Raw genomic sequence first — 22541 nt, 5'->3', positions numbered from 1 at the left:
ATTTCCACATCCATTACAAGCTTCTAAACTTTTTTTTTGCAAAGTACAAGCTTCTAAACTGAAGCAAATGGCATTTTTTTAGTGGCTGCAAAACTCAGATGTGTAAAATGTAATACAGGGCGTCAAGTAAAGCGTCTGTGGAGTGGTAAATTTGTATAAAAACAATTAATCTTTAGTCTTATAACAGAGGAATAAGAATGAAGAAGAATTAGTTGTACATGAGAAAAAAAAATCATCTGATAAGGAAATACGGATCAAAACTTGAAGATGAACTATCCACTTGGTCTTCTGGCTTATTGGGGGATCTGGCCCTCTCATGTGACAGTTTTACAGAAAATGAAGGTTAGATATCAAAGGGTTCTTGAGGAATGGTGTGATAAACCCTTGAAGATCTGAAAATTCTTGCAAATAAATTGCATGACTGTCCACTTGTTCCAGAGAACCCGATTGTGTGAGCGCATATAAGCCTAGCAGATTTGCATAAACCGATATGAATACATCCTTATGGTTACCTATGCCGCCAATCCAATCAATTTTCCCCTCTTTCTCAAGATAGCCACTGGTCAGTGATGTGAGTTCGTTCAAAAAGCTCCGCCTCCAGTTCTGCAGGAACAGTTCTGTTTGTCCTCCTGTTTCCACCTGACATTTGGACTGCAAAAGCTTCTGAATATTAGAACAGCAGATTTGACATATCAATAGCTTCTCCTCATGGTGGTTATCTATTACTTTATCAAATATCTGACGGACTAAATCTCCACGGGAGTTCAGAGTGTTACCAGTGTCCAAGACTATCCTTACCAAGTACTCAATGTATTTCAGCCAGTGGCCAAACAAAGAAGTAAGATATTCAAAGCTCAATTCAATAACTCTATCAACCTGCAGTGGCGTGGAATCATCACAGAAGGTATTAGCTGAACCCTTTGCTATTATTTTCTGAACATTCTTTGCAAGTTCTTGTCTCAGATAGGCATCCTCGTCCTCCAGCAACTGAATGCATGTGAACCATAAGTCAAGTATCTTGCATGTATAAAGACTGATAAATTCAAAAACACTAGCTTCCATGCATTTCTCTTTGATATGGCATTCATCACATTCGGAAGGGAAGCACATGTTGGACACAGATGAAGAAAAACAGTTTGCCTCTTCAAGAAGACCTGAAGCAACAATTGCCTCAGTGGCAGCCATTCGAGCATTCACAGTTTCCGATGGTGCACTCTGGCTCTTAGCAAGACTGACAAAGAAGTCTGCTCTGAGCATGGCATCAGAAAATCTATTCCCTTCATTGATTCTGACAAAGGATGCAGAGAGCTCAGTGGTCTTCAAAACACCATTCCTAAGTAATTTAGCGAACTGTTTCATGCACATACCCATGCAACATAGAATTATTTCTCTCGTTTTTGCATGTGAAATGGTGCTGTTCAAATGAACTAATCTGTCCCAGAAGGGCAAAATTGTGCTGGAATCTTCTCCATTGTTGAATCGGCATTCCATGTTCCATGAAAAGATGATCTTTAGTTATAATAAAGGCACTTGGGGTGTTCTTCCACAAATAACTGCTCCGTTAAAACAGGCTGCAGATTAGCTCCTGCCCATTGGTGCAAAATGTTTTTATTATCACCATGTCCGATTGATTTGGTGAGCCAGAGAATCCTCTTCAGCACTGTAATTCTAACATCATATATAGGATCAGCGAGACATGACATAATCTCCTTATGTAGTTCAGGGAGGGTGGCCTCCTCCCTAGGCATCCTGACATGGTTGAAGTGAGTTCACCAATATTTGGAACTGAACATCTTCCTCAGAAGTTTCATCTTGTCTCTTAGAAAGACCACAACAGCTAAAAAATTATTCAGTTGCTTGTTGTTGAAGTTCAATCCGGGTTGGATCGTGGAATGCATACTGGATTGATGTTGCATTGTTCAAGCACTGGGAGCTCAACTCTAACAGCAGTGTGGATGGCTTCAGCATGTCTGCTTTTCCCTATCCTTGCAACATCAAGCATGAGATCCAATACCCGTAAGTACGATGTACTTACGACAGGGCATGAGCATAATGTGGTGCACCCAAGCCAAGAACATCTTGAGAGAACCACAACTAGTTGGCCAAGAATTTTATCCTTCTTGCTACTGTTCGTAAAGCCTCTAAAGTTGTTATCCAGAAGAGAAGACAGCTGCAGCAAAAGGCCATGGATTGAATTGAATGAAAAAGACTTCAAATGCTGAAGTAAATTTCCATTTCCCATGTTAGCTGATACGGGCGGACCAGAACACTGAACACTGTGAGCCACCACTTCATGATTTCCATTAGGCAAATTATCCAGTATATCACTAACAACGTACTGCAGTCTCTCATTAGATACTAAACCAATTAATGCCCTTGATGCAAGGACACAAACCCGGTAGTTACTCTGGGTGGCACATCTTTGGATGAAAGGCAAAAGCAAAAAAGGGTCTAAAGAATCATCGGTTCCACAGCTTATAGATGAAGGCTTAAGCCTTGATAGAAGAATAAGAATAGGACACAGGCTAGGGTGTATAGCTTTTGCATTGTGTGACTCCAAATTGCTGGAAAATCCATCAGCTAGCAGTTCAGTTGCAATTCTCAGTTCATTAGAAAGGAAAGGATGAAGTGCCGGGTACCTACGTAAGAAAACAAAGCATACTAGATGAACCTTATGACTCAAAATCTAGAGATTTTTCTCTTTGCAGGTGTGGCTTGGGCGCTGTGGAGGACGAGGAATCTTATGGCGATCGAGAAGAAGTTCCCCAAAAGGCCAAATGAAGTTCTGATCTTAGCTGTATCATTCGTGCAGAAATGGAGTATCCTTCTTCATGAAGACGATAAAATCATGACGGACAGCGCCTCAGCCCAGCTTCAGGGGTGGCTGCGTGACTTCAATCCGACTCCCGGACCCGTTGCTGATGTGGGCGAGATCTTACTAATGTAGCCGGCTCGGATTGTAATAGGCTAGTTTCTCCTTTTGGTCCTGTACTGCTCGCTGGAATCCCCAGCTTTTCAGCTTGACTTTGCGCTCTTCTCCGTGGCGCTGTATACTCTTGTATACTCTTTTATTGGCTTCCAATACAAGCCAAGTTATTCTCCTCTAAAAAAACAAAACACACATTTCACTACAAACAAACACAGTAATACAAAGTTAATGGAAGTAATAACCATCCGACTTCAAAACAGCTATCATGAAATTTTCTTTTCTGAGTGATTTACTCATATATCAGAAAAGACTGAAGTGCTGAACCAGTAAAAAGGTTTGCGATTTTACACTTGCAGCGGACAAAATTCGAGTCTTTCACAAATAAAAGTAACACGGTATAACATCGCATGACCACAATTACCACATTGCAAACCACATATAAATGTTATGAACTTGCCTATGGAAGAATTCAAGGCAAGTTAATGATCGTCGTGCCGATTCACGTTTCTGCACATTCAGAAACCCAACCACGCGACGAACCAGTGTAGTATATGCAAGGCAAGCTGCATTGCGCACTTCCCAGTAGGGAGATGAAAATGCATGTATTGCAACTATTGTTGCCTCAGCACTGAAACCAGAAGTGTTAGTCGCCAAATTTGCATCATTAAAGGTGGCTCTAAGCAATTGAACACATGCACTGTGGGAACAACGCCCTCATCTCGGTTTTTAGATAAATTTCCATTAGAATGTACACTTAAGGTAATTCCTGATTGTGATTCACATAGCTCTCCAAGACCATCTTTCATTATTCCAGACTTCAGGTTGCAGTCTTTCTGAAAATTAGCTAAAAATGTCTTAGCAAATTCTATCAGCCATTCTAATGCCCTTGGAAGTAGCTTCTTTGGTGTGCCTTCCGGCTCTGCCAGGAATAGGGCGATAAAAGCAGCAGGAATCCCTACACTCCTTCTTAGCAAATCATCCACAGTTTGCCCTTTAGCAATTGTCCTATCCATCAGTAGCGCCATCCATGATTCTGTCATTTTGCATAGCCTGTAAACGACGACAAAGAAAGATCCTCAGCAAGAAGGAAAGCTACCAAAAGTTTATATTCCACATAATACACAATTGTATATTTTTGTTTTAGCTAAATGTTTCAACTACACATACATGTAAATCTAGAATCAGGTTCAATAAAAATCACAATAAAGTACTAATGTTTCCGTTACTACAATAAGACATTCTTAATGACTCAAGCATCTGTTAGAAGGCAAAGTTTTACTCTGACAGCTGTTAATTTCAGCCTTCAGAATGTAGCGAATTTATTGGTGTCCAGAGTTAAGGGGTGTGCGTGTATCAGCATATGACACAATTTATTCATATGAGATATGATTGTACCACAGGGATGAAATCAATGAAAAATTTGGAGCGTGCTGTTTTGTAACGTCTCAAACTCAGGGATTGAATTTCACTTGTTGGTGAATTATTCATATAAACACTTCGAATGTAAACAAGAACTATAGCTCCAGGTTATATGCACATAAAAGTCCCATTCTTTAGGGGAAGAGGTTCGGTGACTGGCCTCAGTGAGCATTAAACATACCTTGAATCATTTGAGCAAAGAAGACGATTGCAAAGTGCAGTAAGCCCAGCCCTTGTCTTATCTATTGCACCATTGTGCTTCATTTTAAGAAGAAGCTGCAAAAAATGGTTATCCATTGTCTCTAACTGTTCCACATCAAGGATTTCCACAGACATGCTTGTCTCCTCAGTATTGTCAGACAAACCATTCTGAGATGACTTTGAGTGAGCACAGACAGGCAACGGAACTTTCCTAATGATGGTTTCAAAAAGTAGACTAACCTGAAATATAAAACGGAAAGGTTAAACACAATATAAAGAAAATTGCATTCCAACAATGATATGAAATTAATGTAACAATGATATGAAATCGAGATAATGTATACAGCTTCTCGAAAACAAGATCCCCTTCTCAATCTAATGAATTAGTAAAAAAATTATGCCCTAAAGTAGGAGGACAAGCCTTTCAATAAATGCAACATTTCAGTGACCAGAAACATATTTTCTGAAAAAAAATACCTACTAGGAAGTAATTGCTCATCAGTCATCATATATTCGCATTAGAATTATAGTATCATAGCTAGTAGACTTTGCGATGTTGATCAAATTATCTGGAGAAAAGGTAAGAAAAATGAAGCTGCTGAAAAGTAGATTTTGAGAAAAAAAGAAAGAAAGGTGAATTTAGTGGTAAGGAATAATTCATTACCTCCTTCATAGCAAGCCAGCAACCAACCATAACAACATGTTCGGCCGGTTTGCCATTACTCCCTGATTTTACGTTCTTCTCTTCTGTTTCTGAAGCAACATTAGGTTGATGATCCTCCTCATATATATCTGAGAGGAAGGAATCATCATCAATCACGTCATCCATATCATACGGCATATACCATGCATCAGAAGAAACCACCCACAACAACAGCGAAGTTACACGCATTATGAGTTGAAGAAGCTTTTCAACCAGGCACTTCATTTCAGAAACACACGATTGTACTACCTCAGAGTTCCAATCCAGCTCATCAAAAGTGTAGCGCAGGGTCAGAAGAACTCCATGAACAAAGCTTTTCTTACATGCTTCAGAAAGATCCCTTTCACCCTCTTCAACAACAGTACAAAGCCACTGAATGAGCGATGAAATATACGGTGCAACCGGGTTTTGACCAGTAATAACTTCCATATCTCCATTCGTAGATTGTGTGTAACATTCAAGGCAATCACATTCTTTAGAAAACACAAGAATGCATCCAAGCTCCAAAACATACTTCCTAAATATAAGACGGAAGGTCAATGCACCAGCATCACTTTCCCGGACTCGTGGGCTTAGCACGAGTTTTTTTGCCCATCTGATAACATCATTTGTGGATGTACTCAAGGAATTTCCAGGAAGTGGTGTTGGAAACTGCAGTAGAATGCGAAAAGAGTTTTCCCTTAGCCTGTCCCAGGTATCAATTATAGACCCTACAAATGAAACTGTTGAATCTGGCAATGTTATGCTGTCATTATAAGGATAAAGATCATTCTTCCCTTCAGAGCGACAAATCGGCCACACATCTAGTAGTGTAAGAATAAGCTCCATTGCAATTGTTTTCCTTTCATAAGGGCCAGAGGGGTAACAGGAATTAAAAAGAAAAGAGGTCAACCACTTCATGAATTGGAAAAGATCTTCAGCCCTCTGGACAACATCGGCCTTAGCAGTATCAACATAGTCAGCTACTTTAATACTAGAGGTTGAAGATGGAACCCATGACCCCTGCTTTACATGTCTGTCAAGTGTTGTTCGCACCCTAGCAAAAAACTTTCTAAATAAACTTGTCCATTTCATTTGAAATGTTGTCGAGCTACAACACATATTCAATGGGACTGCCTCTTTCAGCAAGCTCAATTCTAAGGAGGATGGAAGACTTGATGTCTTTGGATTTAGAAAGAGAGATTCAGCGGCATCGATCCGGAGACTTTCATCACTGTGTGTCAGTGCCAAAGCAAACCAATTAACAGGCACTGTAACATTAATCCCACTAACAGATATAACTGCAGCACCTTATAATTCTCCTGATGAGGCTGTGACAAATTAACAGAATCCAAACCAATGTCCCCTTCAACAAAAGTGAGATTTCGAGAGACCTTAAGCAGTGAAACAAGTGCAGCTATACACTGGTCATTTTTCAAATCAACATCCAGTTTGGTTGACTTTGCACTTGGGCCAATGGATATGAATCCAAGCATTGCAAATATGCTATCTGCATCTACTTCAATTAGAGCAGGTAGAGCGTAAGTATTTAAGTTAGAACGTAGTTTTGAATTTCCAGATACAAGTCCCCGCATCAAAGGAGGCAAGCACAAAACTCTGAAGGCATCATGCCCTTGCTCGACACCATCGTCATTCTAACATTCATCTCTTAAAGTCTCCATGAAGCATTTTAAAAATGTTGTCGCAGCGCAACAAACGTCATCATCTATGTATGCATAAGCTGCTTCTGAAAGGAGGTTTGATTTCAATCTTAGAAGAGATTTGGCACCCAATCGCTTCGTCAAAGAAGCTAAAGGGACATATCTCCCTTTACATCGCGGACCTAGGCGAAGTAAATCATTTGCAATATTGCACAGGAACAATTTGCTGTTCTGTTCATGGTCTTCTGATGGAATGCAAACTTCAATATCTAATAGGAGATCAAATATTAAATGCACCTGTTTTACTGTCTGACTCAAAGGATCTTCTAGGTTGCTCCATATGATTTTCAGTATACGGTTGATAACATCTCTTGAAAAAAGCTTATAGTCCCCTGAGAAGTCAGTGAAATCAGCTAAAACAGAAGTCTTTATCTGCTGCAAACATATTTGTGCCACTGTAAGAGCATGGAAATTGAAGTGGCTATCAGCTGGGTTCTCACAATGCTTGCAAAGCTCAGGTAAAATACCATCATACAATACAGTCCATAAAGATCCATTTGAATGAAGTTGGTGCATATTGAGTACTGTCCTTGGAATAGATGTCAAAATCCTCCTTAGCAAACAAAGTCTACTCAAAACTGAAAGACCTCTGATTTCTTCACATAAATCAAAATCAGAGAACTCATTGTGCACACATAGATCTTTTATATCTTCATGATCTGCACAGATACCAAATAAACCTTGAGAAATAAACTGGCAAATCTCCTTGGCACTCATGAAAACCTGAATTGCAGCACAGAAGCTCGCTCCAGAGGCCACCAGACAATCCCTCGAAAAGGCAGATGACTTGAGAACAGAGAGTATTGTCCTAACAGCACTCTTGAAGACATCAGATGCCTTGTCAAGACCAGTAAAGTTAGATGGGTAGCGCTGCAGCAGGTAGTACATGCAAGACATAGCCTCCTGGCACTGCTCCATCACAACTGGAGATGGCCGGGACCCATCACCAATGTCTCTAGTCACTCCATCAAGCCCATCAACAACATCCAATGCCATGATCTCAGCACACCTCTCTACCGCCTCATCCAAAAATCCCAACTTTGGGTACCCAATCAGCGATAAGGCCACCCGAGAAACCAAAAATCTCTTCTTTGCCTTGCTACCGGAGCCGCCATACTCCTCACAGAGCAATGCAAAGCACCCGCTGATCACAGGGGAGAATTTCTTGCACTTGGCAAGCACGGATATGAGCGTTCGGTGGAGAGGAATCTCAAAGGGAGGAGCGAAAGGAGGCTAGGGTTTAGGTACCCTTTTCCTCCTAATAGATTTTTATTTATTTATACCATTATAAATATTACGATTTTAAAATATACAACTACACTTTTGATATTCAGAAAGATGATAATATAAATCTTCTAAATTAAATTTTTGATATTATAAATCTTCTAAAATTATATCCATATCATTATAAAAAATTTAAATTGAATCTATACTTTTACAAATCTAATTAGATCCATACCATTCCGAAATATGCATGGAGACTAAGATAGTAACATGTATTTAATTTCATTAGATTTATAATAATATTTTTTAAATACTGAAAATGTGATTTCATTAGCAATGATATATTTTAGAATCGTGATATTTATAATAGTATAAATTAAAAAAATCCTTTCCTAATTCTCTTTCCCTCGCTAATGTTGCTGCTTTTATCAAACCAAAATGCGCCTACTCCTCTCAAGCCTGAAACTCGCCCTCGTGCGTCTCGCCGTGTCTCCTGTGCTTTGAGATTCGCGCCGCGCGCTTCCGGCCTCACGTCTCCCTCGCCGGGCGAACGGTTCTTGGAGATGCCGCCCGCCGCCGCGGCGCGCTGCCCCCTCCTCTGGCGGGCTCCGGTGGCCCCCCTCGCGGCGCTCCGCGGCACCGTCTCCCCCTCCAGCATGCGGCGGCGTCTCGGCGAGGGTGCTGCGGGCGGCGGGCGGCCGCCGGCGTACAGCGGGCTGCTGCTCGACGCCGGCGGGACGCTGCTTCAGGTGGCGCGGCCGGTCGCCGAGACGTACGCCTCCATCGGCCGCCGATACGGTTCGGACGCCTCCCAACAAACCACCTTTCCCGCGCTTGCTATGTCTCTCTCGGGCATTTCATCTAACGCATGGCGTGTGGTCTTGTGGGGTTCGTGACTTTGGTCGTTCTCCAGGTGTGACGAAGACTGAGAAGAGGATCATGGAGGGGTTCAAACGGGCCTTCTCGGCGCCATGGCCGAAGACGCTCAGGTACCAGGTAACGGACGTAGACAGGAATCATTTGCAAGGTTTGAATTTGTGGTTTGGTTGTTCTCGAGGTGATGATGTGTTGGGTTTGGTCTGTAACTGCAGGGAGATGGGCGGCCATTTTGGAGAATTGTGGTAGCAGAAGCGACTGATTGCACTGATAATGATTATTTCGAAGAAGTGTATCAGGTATCATCATCATGTTCTTGTTCTCTGCGAATGCGTAGTGGTAATTTGTAGTTAAGGTTGTTTGGATGAATGTTCTTTTGTGAATGAAGGTTGATTGGAGTATTTGAGAATGTGTTCAGGTTCTCTGTATCTGCTTAAAGAAATTTGTGATCTCACATGCCATATTTTTTTACACTACTATTAGTCTTCTGTGTTTGCACTGATTGAAGTCCTAGTGGCATGTGTTTTGTGCTGACGAGCTTTGCATCTCTTTGTCATGCGTCTGTCTCTGTGTTGTGCCCCTCCTCCTGTATCATTCTCTCTCCTCCTTTCTCTCTTTTCTCATGCGAGTTATTAGCCCGTCATGCCTGGGCATGCTGTTGTATCTTTGTTCTCCTATGATTTTGAGTAAGGAAAATTGTCCAGGTCGGCATAAGTCTACCTTAGTTCCCTGGAGAAAAAAAAAAGAAAAAAGGAAATTGAGCAAGTAACAGTGTTCTGAATATGCTGTTAGAACAATAGCCCAGGCGATAAAGTTCACCTTTCTCAAATAAATCAAGTAATTTTAAAAAGTTGAAGGAAATATTCCAGGTTATCAGTGTGTCAGATGTCCATGTCATACTGATACCATGTGGCTAATGGATGAATTGTTCTTATCTTTTAGTATTATGCAGATGGAGATGCATGGCGTTTGCCTGTTGGAGCTGACACAACACTGCGTGATCTAAAGGATGCTGGAGGTCATACAGCCCATGTATCTTCTTCCTTTTTTAGTTCTTCATATTTGTTCCTCCAGTTGTTTACTGCAACTTAAATTTTGGCTTTCCTCATTCAACCCATTATCTGACTCTATTCTATCTGTACAAATGGCTCATATTAATGTGTCCCAATTTCAGTTAAGCTAGCTGTTGTATCTAACTTTGATACACGGCTACGGAAATTACTTAAGGACCTCAATGTCTCAGATATGTAAGTACTTATAAATTGTGCTGTCTAAGTACCTCAATCTTTCTTCAATGAGATCCATGTTTTCATATGTATACTTTTTTGCAAGTAATGGTTATATGTTAACATATCTTGAGCTCTCCAGGTTTGATGCCATTGTGGTATCATCAGAGGTTGGATATGAGAAACCTGCGCCAGAGATCTTCAAAATAGCATTAGGTATAAAATAGAATTTTGTTTGTGAAATTAATTTTTTATTTGAGCATATGCATGATTCTTGATACACTCAGTATTGAAGGTAATTCTTGCAGTCGCACTCACCCTCCCAGAAGCTTCAGGCATGTGTTCTGTGAAGGTTCAAATCATGTAATTTTTCCTATAGATCTAACGTCTTGTTTTCTGTTTGGCAGATCAAATTGGTGTGGAAACCAGCAAGGCAGTACATGTAGGAGATGATGAAATTGCAGACAAGGCTGGTGCTAATGCTATCGAACTTGAGTGCTGGTATGCAAAGTCTTACCCTTTTTGGTTCCTTTCCCCGTGAAGATATCATATTTCAACCATGTTTTCTTCTGTGATTACATCACTGATTATTGCGTATAATTTTCTGTGACAATTATTTTTCAGGCTGTGGGGTGAGGATGTGAAGACATTTTCTGAGATACGGGGCCGAATTCTAACAGAAGATCCACAATGAGCACAGATCTGGCATGTTACAGACCCATCACGGCTTCTTCTTTTTTCCCTCCTGTGTTGACGGTTGCGTTCTGCTTTCATGAAATAAGCTCATATCAACAGCAAAATAATTGTTCGATTCATATTTTGTTCTGCGATGGAGCTTGTATTCCTCGCAGGCAGCAGTGCAGATGAGTAGTTTGCAAGTTGCATGTAAACATTATTCTTAAATATACTCTGTACAGACGCGAAAGTTCAGGCTAGTGCCTATGCCTGAAAGAAAACTGATGAAACACGTGTGAAAATGGTGAAAACTATTGCTGCTGCGTTGAGCACATCGATTCATGCAGAGATGGAATATACACGTAGCTTGCAGGCACGGATTATTGTCACAAGACCAGCATATGCAACGACAGACAGACCGCTGGTAGTGGAAGACCGGCTGGAGCATCAGAAGATGATGTCCTCGTCCCTGTCGCCGTTGTCCAGCATGCTGGTGGCGGTGCCGACGGAGACGCCGTGTTTGAGCGCGACCTTGCCAGCGACCTTCTCCTCGGCGTAGCGCCTGGCGGACTCCATCTGGCGCTCGAGCTCGCGCTGCTTGTAGCTCTGCATCTTCTTGAGGCGGAAGAACTCCTCCCTCTCCAGCTCGTCGAGCTCGGCCTTGATGTAGACGATGGTGTTCTCCAGCCGCGGCTTCACCACGCTCTCCAGCGCGTTCACGCGCCGGTTGGTCACCTTGATCGCCGTGTCCAGCGTCAGGAACGACGTCTGCAGCGACGCCAGCTCCACCAGCACCTCCACGACGCGGGCGTACGCCGCGCGGCAGGCGGACACCTGCTGCCCGCCGCCGGCGAGCCCTGCGAGCGACGTTGACGAACCACCGGCGCCGACGGCCAGGTAGTGCTCGAAGCGTGGGAGGCGGACGCCGGCGATGTTGTCGTGGTGCGCGCGCACGCGGATGCGGGCGGGGCCGGCGACGGACTGCTGCACGACGTGGCGGAGCGGCGCGCCTGCGACGTAGAGCGCCTCGGCGAGGGAGAGCGAGGCCGCGCGCATGGCGTCGCCCATGGCCTCCTTGGCTGACACGATGCGCTTGAGGATGGCGCGGAACTGCACCGTGAGTGCGTCCGACTTCTTCTTGAGCAGCGCGTGGCCGCGGGTGGCGCCGGCCAGCCGCAACTTCATCGCGGCCAGCGTCGTCACCGTCGGCACCACGGTCAGCCGCTCCCCGTGCCCCGCCATCTCGCCACGCCGCCGTATTTAGGCTCGCCGGAGACGATCACACACTTGAGCTGCCTCTCGATCGCGCCCATATATATCTGTACCGGCCTACGTGAGCATTGCATGATTGGGTTGGGTCGGGCGTGGCCGCGTGTGGTGTCTCGATGCTTCAGGAAAAACTGAAAACGATTGGGCGTTCAACATCTGTCCACGACTGGGTGTTACTAGATCAGTTCATCGCTGTGTTACACGACATTAGCATCGAATAAATAAAATCAAAGAGAATAAAGTTGCTCGTGATATCAGTTTTCGGTTAACCAAGGGGGGGGGGGGGGGGGAAGGAGATTTGCAGTCCCTAAGTGGAAGAACCTGGTTCATAAATTTTCTTGTCAGAAATGGCAATCCAGGACATAACAAAGCATTACAGATGCTGCTGCATGATGCATGCAACATAGACGAACAACACTTGTGGTAGCCACACACCGCTGGCCATGGACATCACTTGCTCCATAGCATTGCATACTGGATAGAGTAATTTAGTAGGATATCCAAACTGATTCAGTGAGATCGAATCATCCATCAAGCCAGAAAAAAGTCGGCCAGGACGGGGATCAAGCCACCATTTCTGAAGCAACAACCGAGGGAAGGCCAGCAAGATTTATCTATCATTAACATGTAAACGATGTACATAAGTCAACTAGCTACCTGGATAACACGGCAAAAACCAATTCAACTAAAAGTGCATGATGGGGTGCAGAGACCCATTTCCTTCTTTCATAAGTACATGGGGTTCAAGGTCCGTTTATATGGATAGCATAAATAAATTTGAATGCGAGCTGCGAGGAAGTCTAGGCAAGGTAGCGGTACAGCTTCCTGTCCGTCTTGTCCCTCTCCAGGAACTCGCGCTCGATGAGGGACTCGATTCGCTTCTTTATCACGACAGGGTTCGGCAGGAAACGGGGCTGCAGCTGCTTCGTCACCTCCGTCATTATGCTGTTGTGATCGAGTACTCGCCGGGACTTCATGATTCTCACAATGGCGGCCTCAATCTGTGGTTTCCTGTCTTCCTCAACCCTCTGACGGGTCTCAAGCTTTTCAGGATCTGTCTCCTTCTGTGCCACCACAGTGCCAATCTTCACCTTGAACAACTTGCTGGTGAACTTATCATTAACGGAGAAGCTGTCATCATCCGCGATGTCCCTGCTCATGGGCTCCTTTCGCAGAACTTGCTTACCCTTCACAAGAGCAAGCGACTGAAGGCATCGCTTCAGGTCAGCAGCTGGTATTGCTGTAGCCTGCTCGATATCACGGTAAGTCATGACATTGGCTGTGTTAAACAACATGAGAACACACATCTGGTAGGTTGATACATTCAGTTCATGTTTGCTGCCATTTCCAAATGTTGCTTTGATGTCAGCAGTCCCCATGTTTGTTTGCCATGTCAGTCTCCTGCCATTGTGAGTACCAAGATAATAAGCCCGAAACTTCTCAGAGACAGCTAGTATTTCAGGGGGAAGGTTGCAGGTACTGCATGGTTGTGTTGGCCATGACCCAGTGGTGAGTATCTGGACGGATATCGTGGGGGCATCTGCCACATCAGAACTAGACGCATAAAATCCCTGCGTGGTATCCTGAGAGGTCTTCAAATCAGTGAACATGCCCTCCAACTTTGAAGTAAACTGGTATCCACATTCTGTCTTGAGCTTCACAAGCATACTCCTCTCAGAATCATCAGAAGCAGCCTTCCCAGAAAGAAGCCGCTTTGCCAAGTGTTGCTTGTAATACTTTTCAAATAGATCCTTTTCTTGCAAGTACCTAAACAGCATCATCACCTTGTCCAGGACGGTCTCAAGATCCTCCTCATTGGCCTCTTTCACTCCTTTCCGCAGTTTGTCATCAACAAACAATGATATGAACTCAGGGGATCTGTTGTTTAAGTTGATGAAGTGCTCAAAGGAGGAATTCAGAGCATTCAGGAAACTCTTGTCATTGCTAAATGAAACATTGATGATATTGTCATACTTATCCTTCTCATTTAGAAGCCGCTGGACGAAATCAACAGGGTCTTTTAGTCTCTCTGGATCTGTTACCAAACTTTTTCCAGTTTCCTTAATGTGAGACGTCATCACAGATCTAATTGCAGAGTGTCCATCAGGAATATGATGAAACAAACTATACATCCTTGTCAGGTCTTCATACCTGTCTTCAACAAGCATATTCACAAGCCCTGAGTTCTCCATAAGAATCAACCTCTGCATGTGATTTGCAAGCATCTCTTTTACCACAACAGCAGTAATTTTCTCATTAGTTTTGATATCCATGTACTGTGAAACACGCTCTGATTCTTCATTAAGACGCCTCTCAGCCTGCTTGAGATACTCACCACATGCACAGCACTCGATGAATTGCTGTGACTCACCACTGTAGAAACTAGCAGACACCTCAAGAAATGGCCTTTCAAAATCATCCTGATAAACAGAAGATCCTAGATCCATCAACATTTTAGTTGTAGTCCTCATCAAGGATCTATTTATCACCTCACCCATCCTCTCTCTATGTATGAGTTCAAGAAGGGTGTCAAGCAACCTCCCCTGAATCATGGGAGACCGAACGATGGTATCCCTCCAAAGTTCCAGTCCAAGATCAAAGACAGGTGTCTTTTGATTGGGGGGAATAAATGTCCTGTCCATGTACATCAGGATGTCTCTGATCATTGTCAATGCCTTGTTATGATCATCCCATTTTCTCTGCAATTCTTCCAAGAATAAACCACCTTGAGCAGCCTCTATTGATGTGCGCATTTCTTCAAGATGCTCTTTCATGTTTTCTGTGAGTTTCTCATAGAGCTTCGGACCATGCTTCTGCAGTACCATGTTATAAGCAGTCCTGCCATAATATAAACGAAATATTATATGACCATAAGAAAAGCAGTGGTTTTGAAGAAAGCGGCAGGACATATTAACAACATGAGCAAAGATATTTAAAAAAAAACTTGGGAGGGAGAGAACTGAGAAGACATGGGGTTGTCAGTCCTTCTTTCATTCATCAAATGTTTACTTATTATATTTTCTGAGCTTACATGTTGATGCAAGGCCATACCAAAAAACATGGAGCACTCTTCATTGCAAAATTTAAAAAGGTAGTAGCAGCAGCGCAGATCCTGTCTGCTGCAGCATCTATTTTTTTAGCGTAGCAGTAGTAATATCCAGGAAAAAAGTTTCTATAGACAAAACATACAGAAAAATCACTTACAGGAGAGTTTGGACTACTGTTTAGCTAATTTTGTGTTTGAGGGCCTGATATTTTACATATACAAACAATATGTGCAACAAAGAGTCCAAAAAATTAACAGGGAACAAGAATCAATCATGAGCATGATCTTCCTAGAAGTAATAGATGGAAAGCATGAATATTGTGAGTTGTATAGTAATTTTGCAGAAACTTAGTCTATAGCTCCAATGATGTATTTGCTATTTTATTAAATGTTGCAATATGCTGAAAACAAAGGCCACAAAGTTGGTTATTCTCTACTACTTAAAAAGCGTGTTGTGAATTCGTTCGTCTACTCCCATTCGGACGACCGGACGCTCCTCGCCCGTCCGATTGCGCCCTCTCGCCCACACAAGCATCGCTCGTCCGATCGCGTCTACGTCCCGATTGCTCGCCCGCCCGACCTCTTGCCCTCGCTCCAGCACGCTGCCGCCAACACCACCTACACAGCGCGCGCCTAACTTCTCCGCCCCCTGCACAGCCCCCCCCCCCCCCACGCCCCCATCCTCGCCATGACAATGAGCACAGCCCCCACCACCGCTTCAACCTCCGCCTCTCCGCGTGCCTCCACCCTCCCCCTCTCGACATTGTCCCAGCCGCCCTCACCCTCTGACCTGGCACCGCCCACCCTCCACCGTCATCGTCGCATCTGGAAGCTCCCCTCCCCTCGCGCGCCGGCCCGGCCTCCCTCTTCCTGGATCCGCCACCGCCCCGACTCCAACGACGCCGCGCGCTACAGATCCACGCCGGCCTCCTCCGCGCCCATTCACGTCGTCCCCGACGTCCTCCTGTCCTCATGGTGTGCTAGCCGCAGTTATGGCGCATGGCCATCCTGTGGACCCTCTCCCTCCTCCACTCCTACCTCCTCGTATTCCTCCGCGGCCGGACCACCATCCCTCGCCGCCAGCGACCAAGGACCGACGTATGTACTCAACTACTCAAGAACCTCCCGCGTGCACGTGTTTACCTCTATCTCTCTCCATGGTTGTCTGTCTAACGTCTCCCGCTATGGTGTTAGCGCAGGCGACGTTGGGGCTGGGCAAGGCGACGGTGGCGGCGCTGGCGCGGGAGGGCTACCACGTCGTCCTCGGTGAGTCCCGTGCTTGGTGCTTCCAGCTGTGCTTGTTTGGGAATTTCGTCGAACAGGTGTGGCGTGTTTTGTAGTTGAGTCGTTATTGCCAAAGTAATTGAATCTACAAACTATTTTACTTTTCTTGCTATCCGTCGTGAATTAATTATGTAAACACTTCTGCTCTGATTCAGCCCTTAAGCACGGTGTGTTCCTTTCTTGGAAACCATGGCCTCGATGAATCTTCGAAAGTAGCTATGATGCTAATGTTTTGATATCATTGTTCATTAGTCAGTGATAATTGTTTCAGTAATTAGTTGATCCTTTGTCGCATCTATATTCTGTTCTATGTTCACACATTTTTATCCTTGCCATAGTCATTGGAGTAGAAATTTGTTGTTTTTGTTTTTTTCTTGTCGGATTGATTCATCCATGTCCATGACTTGATATAGTACTAAACTGGTATTCAATTCTATTTTGTGTCAGCTAGATGTTGCACACAGTTATTATCTAAGATATTATATAGATCTTGCTCTAGATGTATGTTATGTTATCGTTTACCTTTGTCGTGTGTGATTTTCACACTGTGTAAAACAGGCTGTCGAAAGAATTCGACAGTCAGATGCGTATCTTGAAGTATTTCAAGTTGACTTGTCATCATACAGAATTACAGATCAATAAAGAAATTTGAAAGTTCGGTAAAGCAGTGGATTCGGGAAGAAATTTCGATTGAGCTCACTTGACTTGCTGATGAATTTTTTGCTTGTATTTTCAAGGAAGTGTGCATTATATAAGTGTACACATAACTGAACTTCTTTTCCTCTACTTGGATTTGATGTTGCTGCTTCTTACCTCTGGTAGAGATCCTGGTATAATACCTCATAATACTCATCCTCCTGACCCTGAAGCCATTGATGGGACCAATGATATAGGTCAGACTCCGCAACAATTTCGTTTGCCCCGCACAAAGGAAGTTGTTGTAAATGGAATCAGTGTAAGGGTCAAATACTATGATACTTGCATGCTGTACCGACCACCTCGATGCTCACACTGTTCTATTTGCAATAATTGTGTGGAACGATTTGATCATCACTGCCCATGGGTTGGCCAATGTATAGGACTAGTAAGTTATTAGAGATTTCCAACAGCTCTATAAGCATTCTTATTAAAAACAAGCATGTTATGCACATGCACTTGCACTTGCAGTGGTATTTTCAAAGCTTCTCTTTCTGGGCACATTTATCTTTTTTTTTAGAATTTTGCTGACCAATTTTCAAATTTGGAAAGCCTGGTAGTCAGCATATCTGTGCAACGCAATTATCGGTTCTTCTATATGTTTATATTCTAGACCACATTGATCTGCCTGGATGTATTTGCCTTCTGTTGGGTGTATGTGTTCAAGATTAGAAATGCTGAGTCAATTGGGAAGGCCTTGTTAAAGACACTAGCTTCTATTGCTCTGATTGGCTACTGCTTTCTTTGTGTGTGGTTTGTCGGTGGTATGTTTGTGTTCCATTTATATCTTATGAGCACCAACCAGGTATGCATTAGATCGTTCCATTTGTTGTCTCTCTAACACTGTGGGTGCAATTCATAGCTACCCATTTTCTTTGCAGACAACGTACGAGAATTTCAGATACCGCTATGATCAGCGTGCTAACCCATATAATAGAGGTATTCTAAACAATTTTCTAGAGATATTCTGCACTACTATCCCCCCTTCAAAGAACAATTTCCGGGTAAGGGTCACTGTAGAGCAAGGGCTTCAACAGACACGTGTACAATCTAGAGGTTTCATGAGCCCCACCATGGACAAGCCTATCGGGGATCTTGAAATGGGCAGGAAGCTTGTAGCTTGGGATGAACCAAAGACGACAGCTGATATTAGGGACTTGGACGCAAGCCTTGGGGCATGTTTGATGAGAAAGAGGGCAGAATAGCCCATGCATCCCTAGATCTCAGCAGAGATGGTCTTCCAGAGGAGCTTATGGAAGGCCGAGCTAGCATGCATTCGAGGCAGTCAAGTTGGGTTCACATAACTGGAACCTCTGACTCAGCGGACAGCATTGCTGCACAATTAGCTAATGCAGAAGCTAATAGGGGCGGCCATTGCAACGAGAGGCGCACGTTAGCAAAAAAAAAAAAAAAAAGCCTACCCTGTGTTTCAATTCTGCAACAACGAATGGGTTGTTCGATCATGTCTCAACATGAACTGCCACGTGTTTACCATGTGTGCCAGGGTAAGGTCCTGGATCATTGTAATTCTAAACACACTTCCTGTTGTTTGTCCCTGGTAGTGTATCAGAGCTCCTGTTGTTGTTGTTGTTGTTGTTTGTTTGGTGTTTTAAGAATATAGCCTTAGGGCATAAGGTCCCACCCGGTTCAGATGATTTATCTGTATATATTATTAGGGACAATTGCAAAGAAACCACTACTCCTAGTGTTATTGCAAGCTTGCCACTAGAAAATTACAAAAATGCCATTAAAACTGTCATTTGAGTGGCATCCCCTTGCAAAAAATAAAAAACCAGGGAGGTACTTGCAAATGCCCCATATTATTATTATTGGAACAGGTTGCAACAGATGTTGGGTTTGGCTTGTCATGTTCACGTCGTTCTGCTTCACCTTGTCTGAATGTCATCTCGGTGCACCGCCGTCTGTTGCAACCTGTTCCATCTCGTGGTGCGTGACGCAACGCCCGCAGATGTGTCGTTGCCCATCGAGGTTGTGTTGGGGCTATAAGAGCTGCATGTGGTGCTACAGAAGCTACGGTAGGTTCTTGCTTGTTGATTGTTGCAGGGCTAATTAAGCAGATGACGACACATGGTATCTCGTGAAAAGATTTTGTCCCCATTGCAACACAAAGGCACGTAACTAGTAGATGGTAAAATTAATCAGAGATACTACACCACAACTTACGAATCCTATTTCCAAAATAAAAAAGAATCACTGATGAGAGGAAGTATGAGGAATGAAGATGCCAAATATCTACTAGCAGCAATCTTCCAAACAAAACGGTTGTGACCAGTTGCCAAAATTTAACTAAATGAGTTCCTTGTGTTTTCAGGTTTTTTAGGAGCATTCATAGTTGCATGTATCTGGTGCTGACTGCTGAGAGATAAGAGATTGTTAGTTTTTCAAAGACCTTACTAGTCATCAGGTACTGCAAGGCTTTCTGTATGCATGTGCTGCTCTATTATCTTATTAGATGCAGAATAAGTTCTACGTTTAATATTTAGCATGCCAACTTGAAGATAAGATGGTGTTCACAAGCATATGCCATCATCTTTTGACGCTAAAAATAAGTTTTCTCAACTTACGATATCCAAGCAATAGATGAGAGACAAAAGGACATGTGTTTTTGTAGTACAGTGATATTTACATGGTTGTAAACTGAAAGACATGACAATTTCATAATTGGATCTAAAATCAATTTATGTTTCTATGTCGACTGAAAAATGCTTTCTTGGTTACCAAGATCTGGGTCTTTCTGTATGGTTTTGGGTGTGTTCTCCATGTAAGAGCTCGGGTAGAATGACGTACAGCCAGGCTGTGGTCTTACTATTGACAATATAGATTAGTTCTGTCATAGTCAGCATGTATATGAAGTCATAAAGCCTAGTTGTCACGGGGCTCTAGACAGTGGAAATAAAAATGATAAATAATACAAGGCAGGAAATTAAATAAATAGTTATGTTATTATGGCAATCCAGCATGTCATGACAGGCCCTGGATTGCAGGATGCCTAGTTGACTAGGGCCCACCTAGTTGTGAGTTAGAGGGTGGACATAAAAACAATAAATGACTCGTGATCAATAGTTAAACATATACAGTTTGTATGCCAAGAAATCAGGAGACAGCAACATAATATGATTCCAAATTAGACCAATTCTTATATTCTCTAGATAACAACATAAGTACATTACTTGTCATCCATTATCTCCATTTGTTGATATGCGGCGCCATAGTGCCATACAAGTTATTAATGCTCCTACTCCTTGTGATGTGCCAGTGTGCCATATATTAACACTCCTAGCCGATGTTAGCACCGAAACAGAGGTTAAACAATGCGGTAGCCCAATGAAAAGAAGCAAGCCGAAGCACCCCGCAGGTCTACAGGCAGAGAAGGAACAGCAGGAGAGAGGCAGGCAATGGTAGATTTGGGCTGGCAAAGAGTGGGCGACAGCTCCCTCACTCTCAAATCCCAAATATGAGTGCCTCCCACCACCTTTCGCATCTCAGCCTACCCATTTGGCCTTCATGCCACTCCAGCACCCAACTCCTCCAGATGACACCTAGTTGACAAGTCAACACCAAGAAGAGCTCGCTAAGTCAAGCCATGATGGTGAAGCACCAGTGTCCTCTCCAACTGAGTGGACTCCTAGGCTCCAACTAGCGTGCCGACGCCGTGGCACCATAGATGAAAATAACTTGTATGGCAACAAATTAGCAAATATAGTTACACAATAACAAAGGGAATGTAACTAAAGTTATCTAGATAACAACTCATATTAATGTAACTCTATATGACAGTCCTTGATAGTTGGACACGTCTAGCTTTTACCAAAATTTATCAGTATGTACACACATAGCTATGAGCAAACATGAATCGACACAAGATCCCAATATCCCATGATAACAAATTACGAATATAGGACAATCCCTAAAACACTAACAATACCCATTAATCAAGACTAGTCTATTCAGAAACATTCACATATTGTCATCTCACATGCATACAAGCCAGTAAAAGGATCAAGGCTAAAATCACAAAATTAGGGATCGCCAATCTGCACCGCAATCAATCGTAACTCTCGCCACAATCAGATTCATCCGCTTCCCATACGCGATCGCACAGCCCGATCTAACCGGGGGGAATAAAATCCGATGAAACAGGGGGGCGGAGTCGCGCACGATGTGAACCTGTATAGCTCCTCGAAGGAGAGGCCGCTGGCGTTGTGGTTGTAGATCTCGCGGATGGCATCGTGGAGCTTCCGCCACGACTTGTCGAAGAACTTGGGGTCGGTATCCACGCGGTGCCGGAACGGCTCGATCCTCGCGCCGCGCTTCTTCTGGGTATTCATCTTCGCCGCCACCGGCACGCCGGCGATGCCCGAGGGTTCCGGCGATGCAGGGAGGTGGCTAGGGTTTCGTCCGTCGCGTGAGAGGGAAGGAAGAGATCAGAAGGATGTCTCTCGTTGGGATTTTAGTATCGGTTGGTTGCCCCTTTTCCTCTGTAGACTTCGAGGCCCGATTAGGGATGCAAGTTTTACATTTTTAGATTATTAGGTTGATTTAAAAAAAATTAAAAATAACTAAAGATTCACTAACATCTAACTAAGTTAAAAGAATGGATTAAGTGGTGATCCAAAAGTAGTAATTGGGAACCTATTTCTATCTCTAGCTCCGATGGATGTTTAGTGTAATCTATTTTTGGTGTTTACGATTCTGCCTCTTTTTCTTTTCGGATTCAAATTTGAAGAGTAATTTTTACCTTGGTCAATCTAAACTATTCTAGATATTTTTCTTATATGATCCTACAAGTATATAAACTATTTTAAATTAGATGTCAAAACATAGAAAAACTATGTAAAAGAGATTGGCGAGGGATCATAGTAGTAGCATTGTATGGTCATTCCTCATCTTCCTCAATTGTATAGTAGCGTCATCAGTCTACACTCCTCGTTCAAGATAGCATGATAACATGTCTACTCTCCATAGTCCTCGGTAGAATGGTAACACCATCTGTCTACCCCTTGTTCTTTAGGATAGCACGATAGCATCACATGTTCACTCCTCATCCTACCCGAAAGCATGTTACATTGTGTTTGCCATTTGTCTAACTTTCAAAGCAACTTATACTTTCCCTCTCTAACATTGATGTCTCGCTGGCACTCATTATAGCTTGGCACTCATTCTACTACCAAAACTTAGTCTATGCTCAAAATAGCACTACCATCATATGTCACTTATCTTCTATTCCACCACTCTGTTATTGCAACCCGTCACATTGTTGTTAACATGCAAT

At 43.3% G+C, this 22541-nt stretch overlaps 3 protein-coding genes and 1 pseudogene across 4 annotated transcripts; 1 reads left to right on the top strand and 3 right to left on the bottom strand.

Annotated features, from left to right (window-relative positions):
* Positions 1-232: 232 nt before the first annotated feature.
* Positions 233-8409, bottom strand: LOC133899457 (uncharacterized; annotated as a pseudogene).
* Positions 8410-8644: 235 nt separating this feature from the next.
* LOC133899546 (uncharacterized) lies at positions 8645-11267 on the top strand. 2 transcript variants are annotated; one of them, XM_062340543.1, is made up of 9 exons: positions 8645-8974; positions 9090-9172; positions 9268-9351; positions 9995-10070; positions 10227-10299; positions 10421-10494; positions 10686-10779; positions 10903-10983; positions 11032-11267. In XM_062340543.1, exons 1-8 carry the CDS (start codon positions 8740-8742, stop codon positions 10970-10972), a joined length of 789 nt encoding a protein of 262 aa, XP_062196527.1. In that variant the 5' UTR covers positions 8645-8739; the 3' UTR covers positions 10973-10983; positions 11032-11267. The 2 variants fall into 2 exon arrangements, with proteins under 2 accessions (XP_062196527.1, XP_062196526.1); XM_062340542.1 differs by having other exon boundaries at positions 8649-8974; positions 10903-11267.
* A 125-nt stretch (positions 11268-11392) lies between these two features.
* On the bottom strand, positions 11393-12440 carry LOC133899547 (V-type proton ATPase subunit D-like). Its single transcript, XM_062340544.1, has one exon. The coding sequence runs from the start codon at positions 12193-12195 to the stop codon at positions 11401-11403; it is 795 nt and encodes a 264-aa protein (XP_062196528.1). The 5' UTR covers positions 12196-12440; the 3' UTR covers positions 11393-11400.
* A 377-nt stretch (positions 12441-12817) lies between these two features.
* LOC133898777 (cullin-3A-like) lies at positions 12818-21747 on the bottom strand. The gene is made up of 2 exons (XM_062339498.1): positions 21437-21747; positions 12818-15060 (listed from the first exon to the last, which is right to left on the bottom strand). Exons 1-2 carry the CDS (start codon positions 21595-21597, stop codon positions 13023-13025), a joined length of 2199 nt encoding a protein of 732 aa, XP_062195482.1. The 5' UTR covers positions 21598-21747; the 3' UTR covers positions 12818-13022.
* Between the last annotated feature and the right edge of the window lie 794 nt (positions 21748-22541).

This window comes from Phragmites australis, chromosome 18 (genome assembly GCF_958298935.1).
Source record: "Phragmites australis chromosome 18, lpPhrAust1.1, whole genome shotgun sequence".
Classification (NCBI taxonomy): domain Eukaryota; kingdom Viridiplantae; phylum Streptophyta; class Magnoliopsida; order Poales; family Poaceae; genus Phragmites; species Phragmites australis.
The sequence above is the reverse complement of the archived record's forward strand: the minus strand, read 5'-3'. Positions and strand labels throughout refer to the sequence as shown.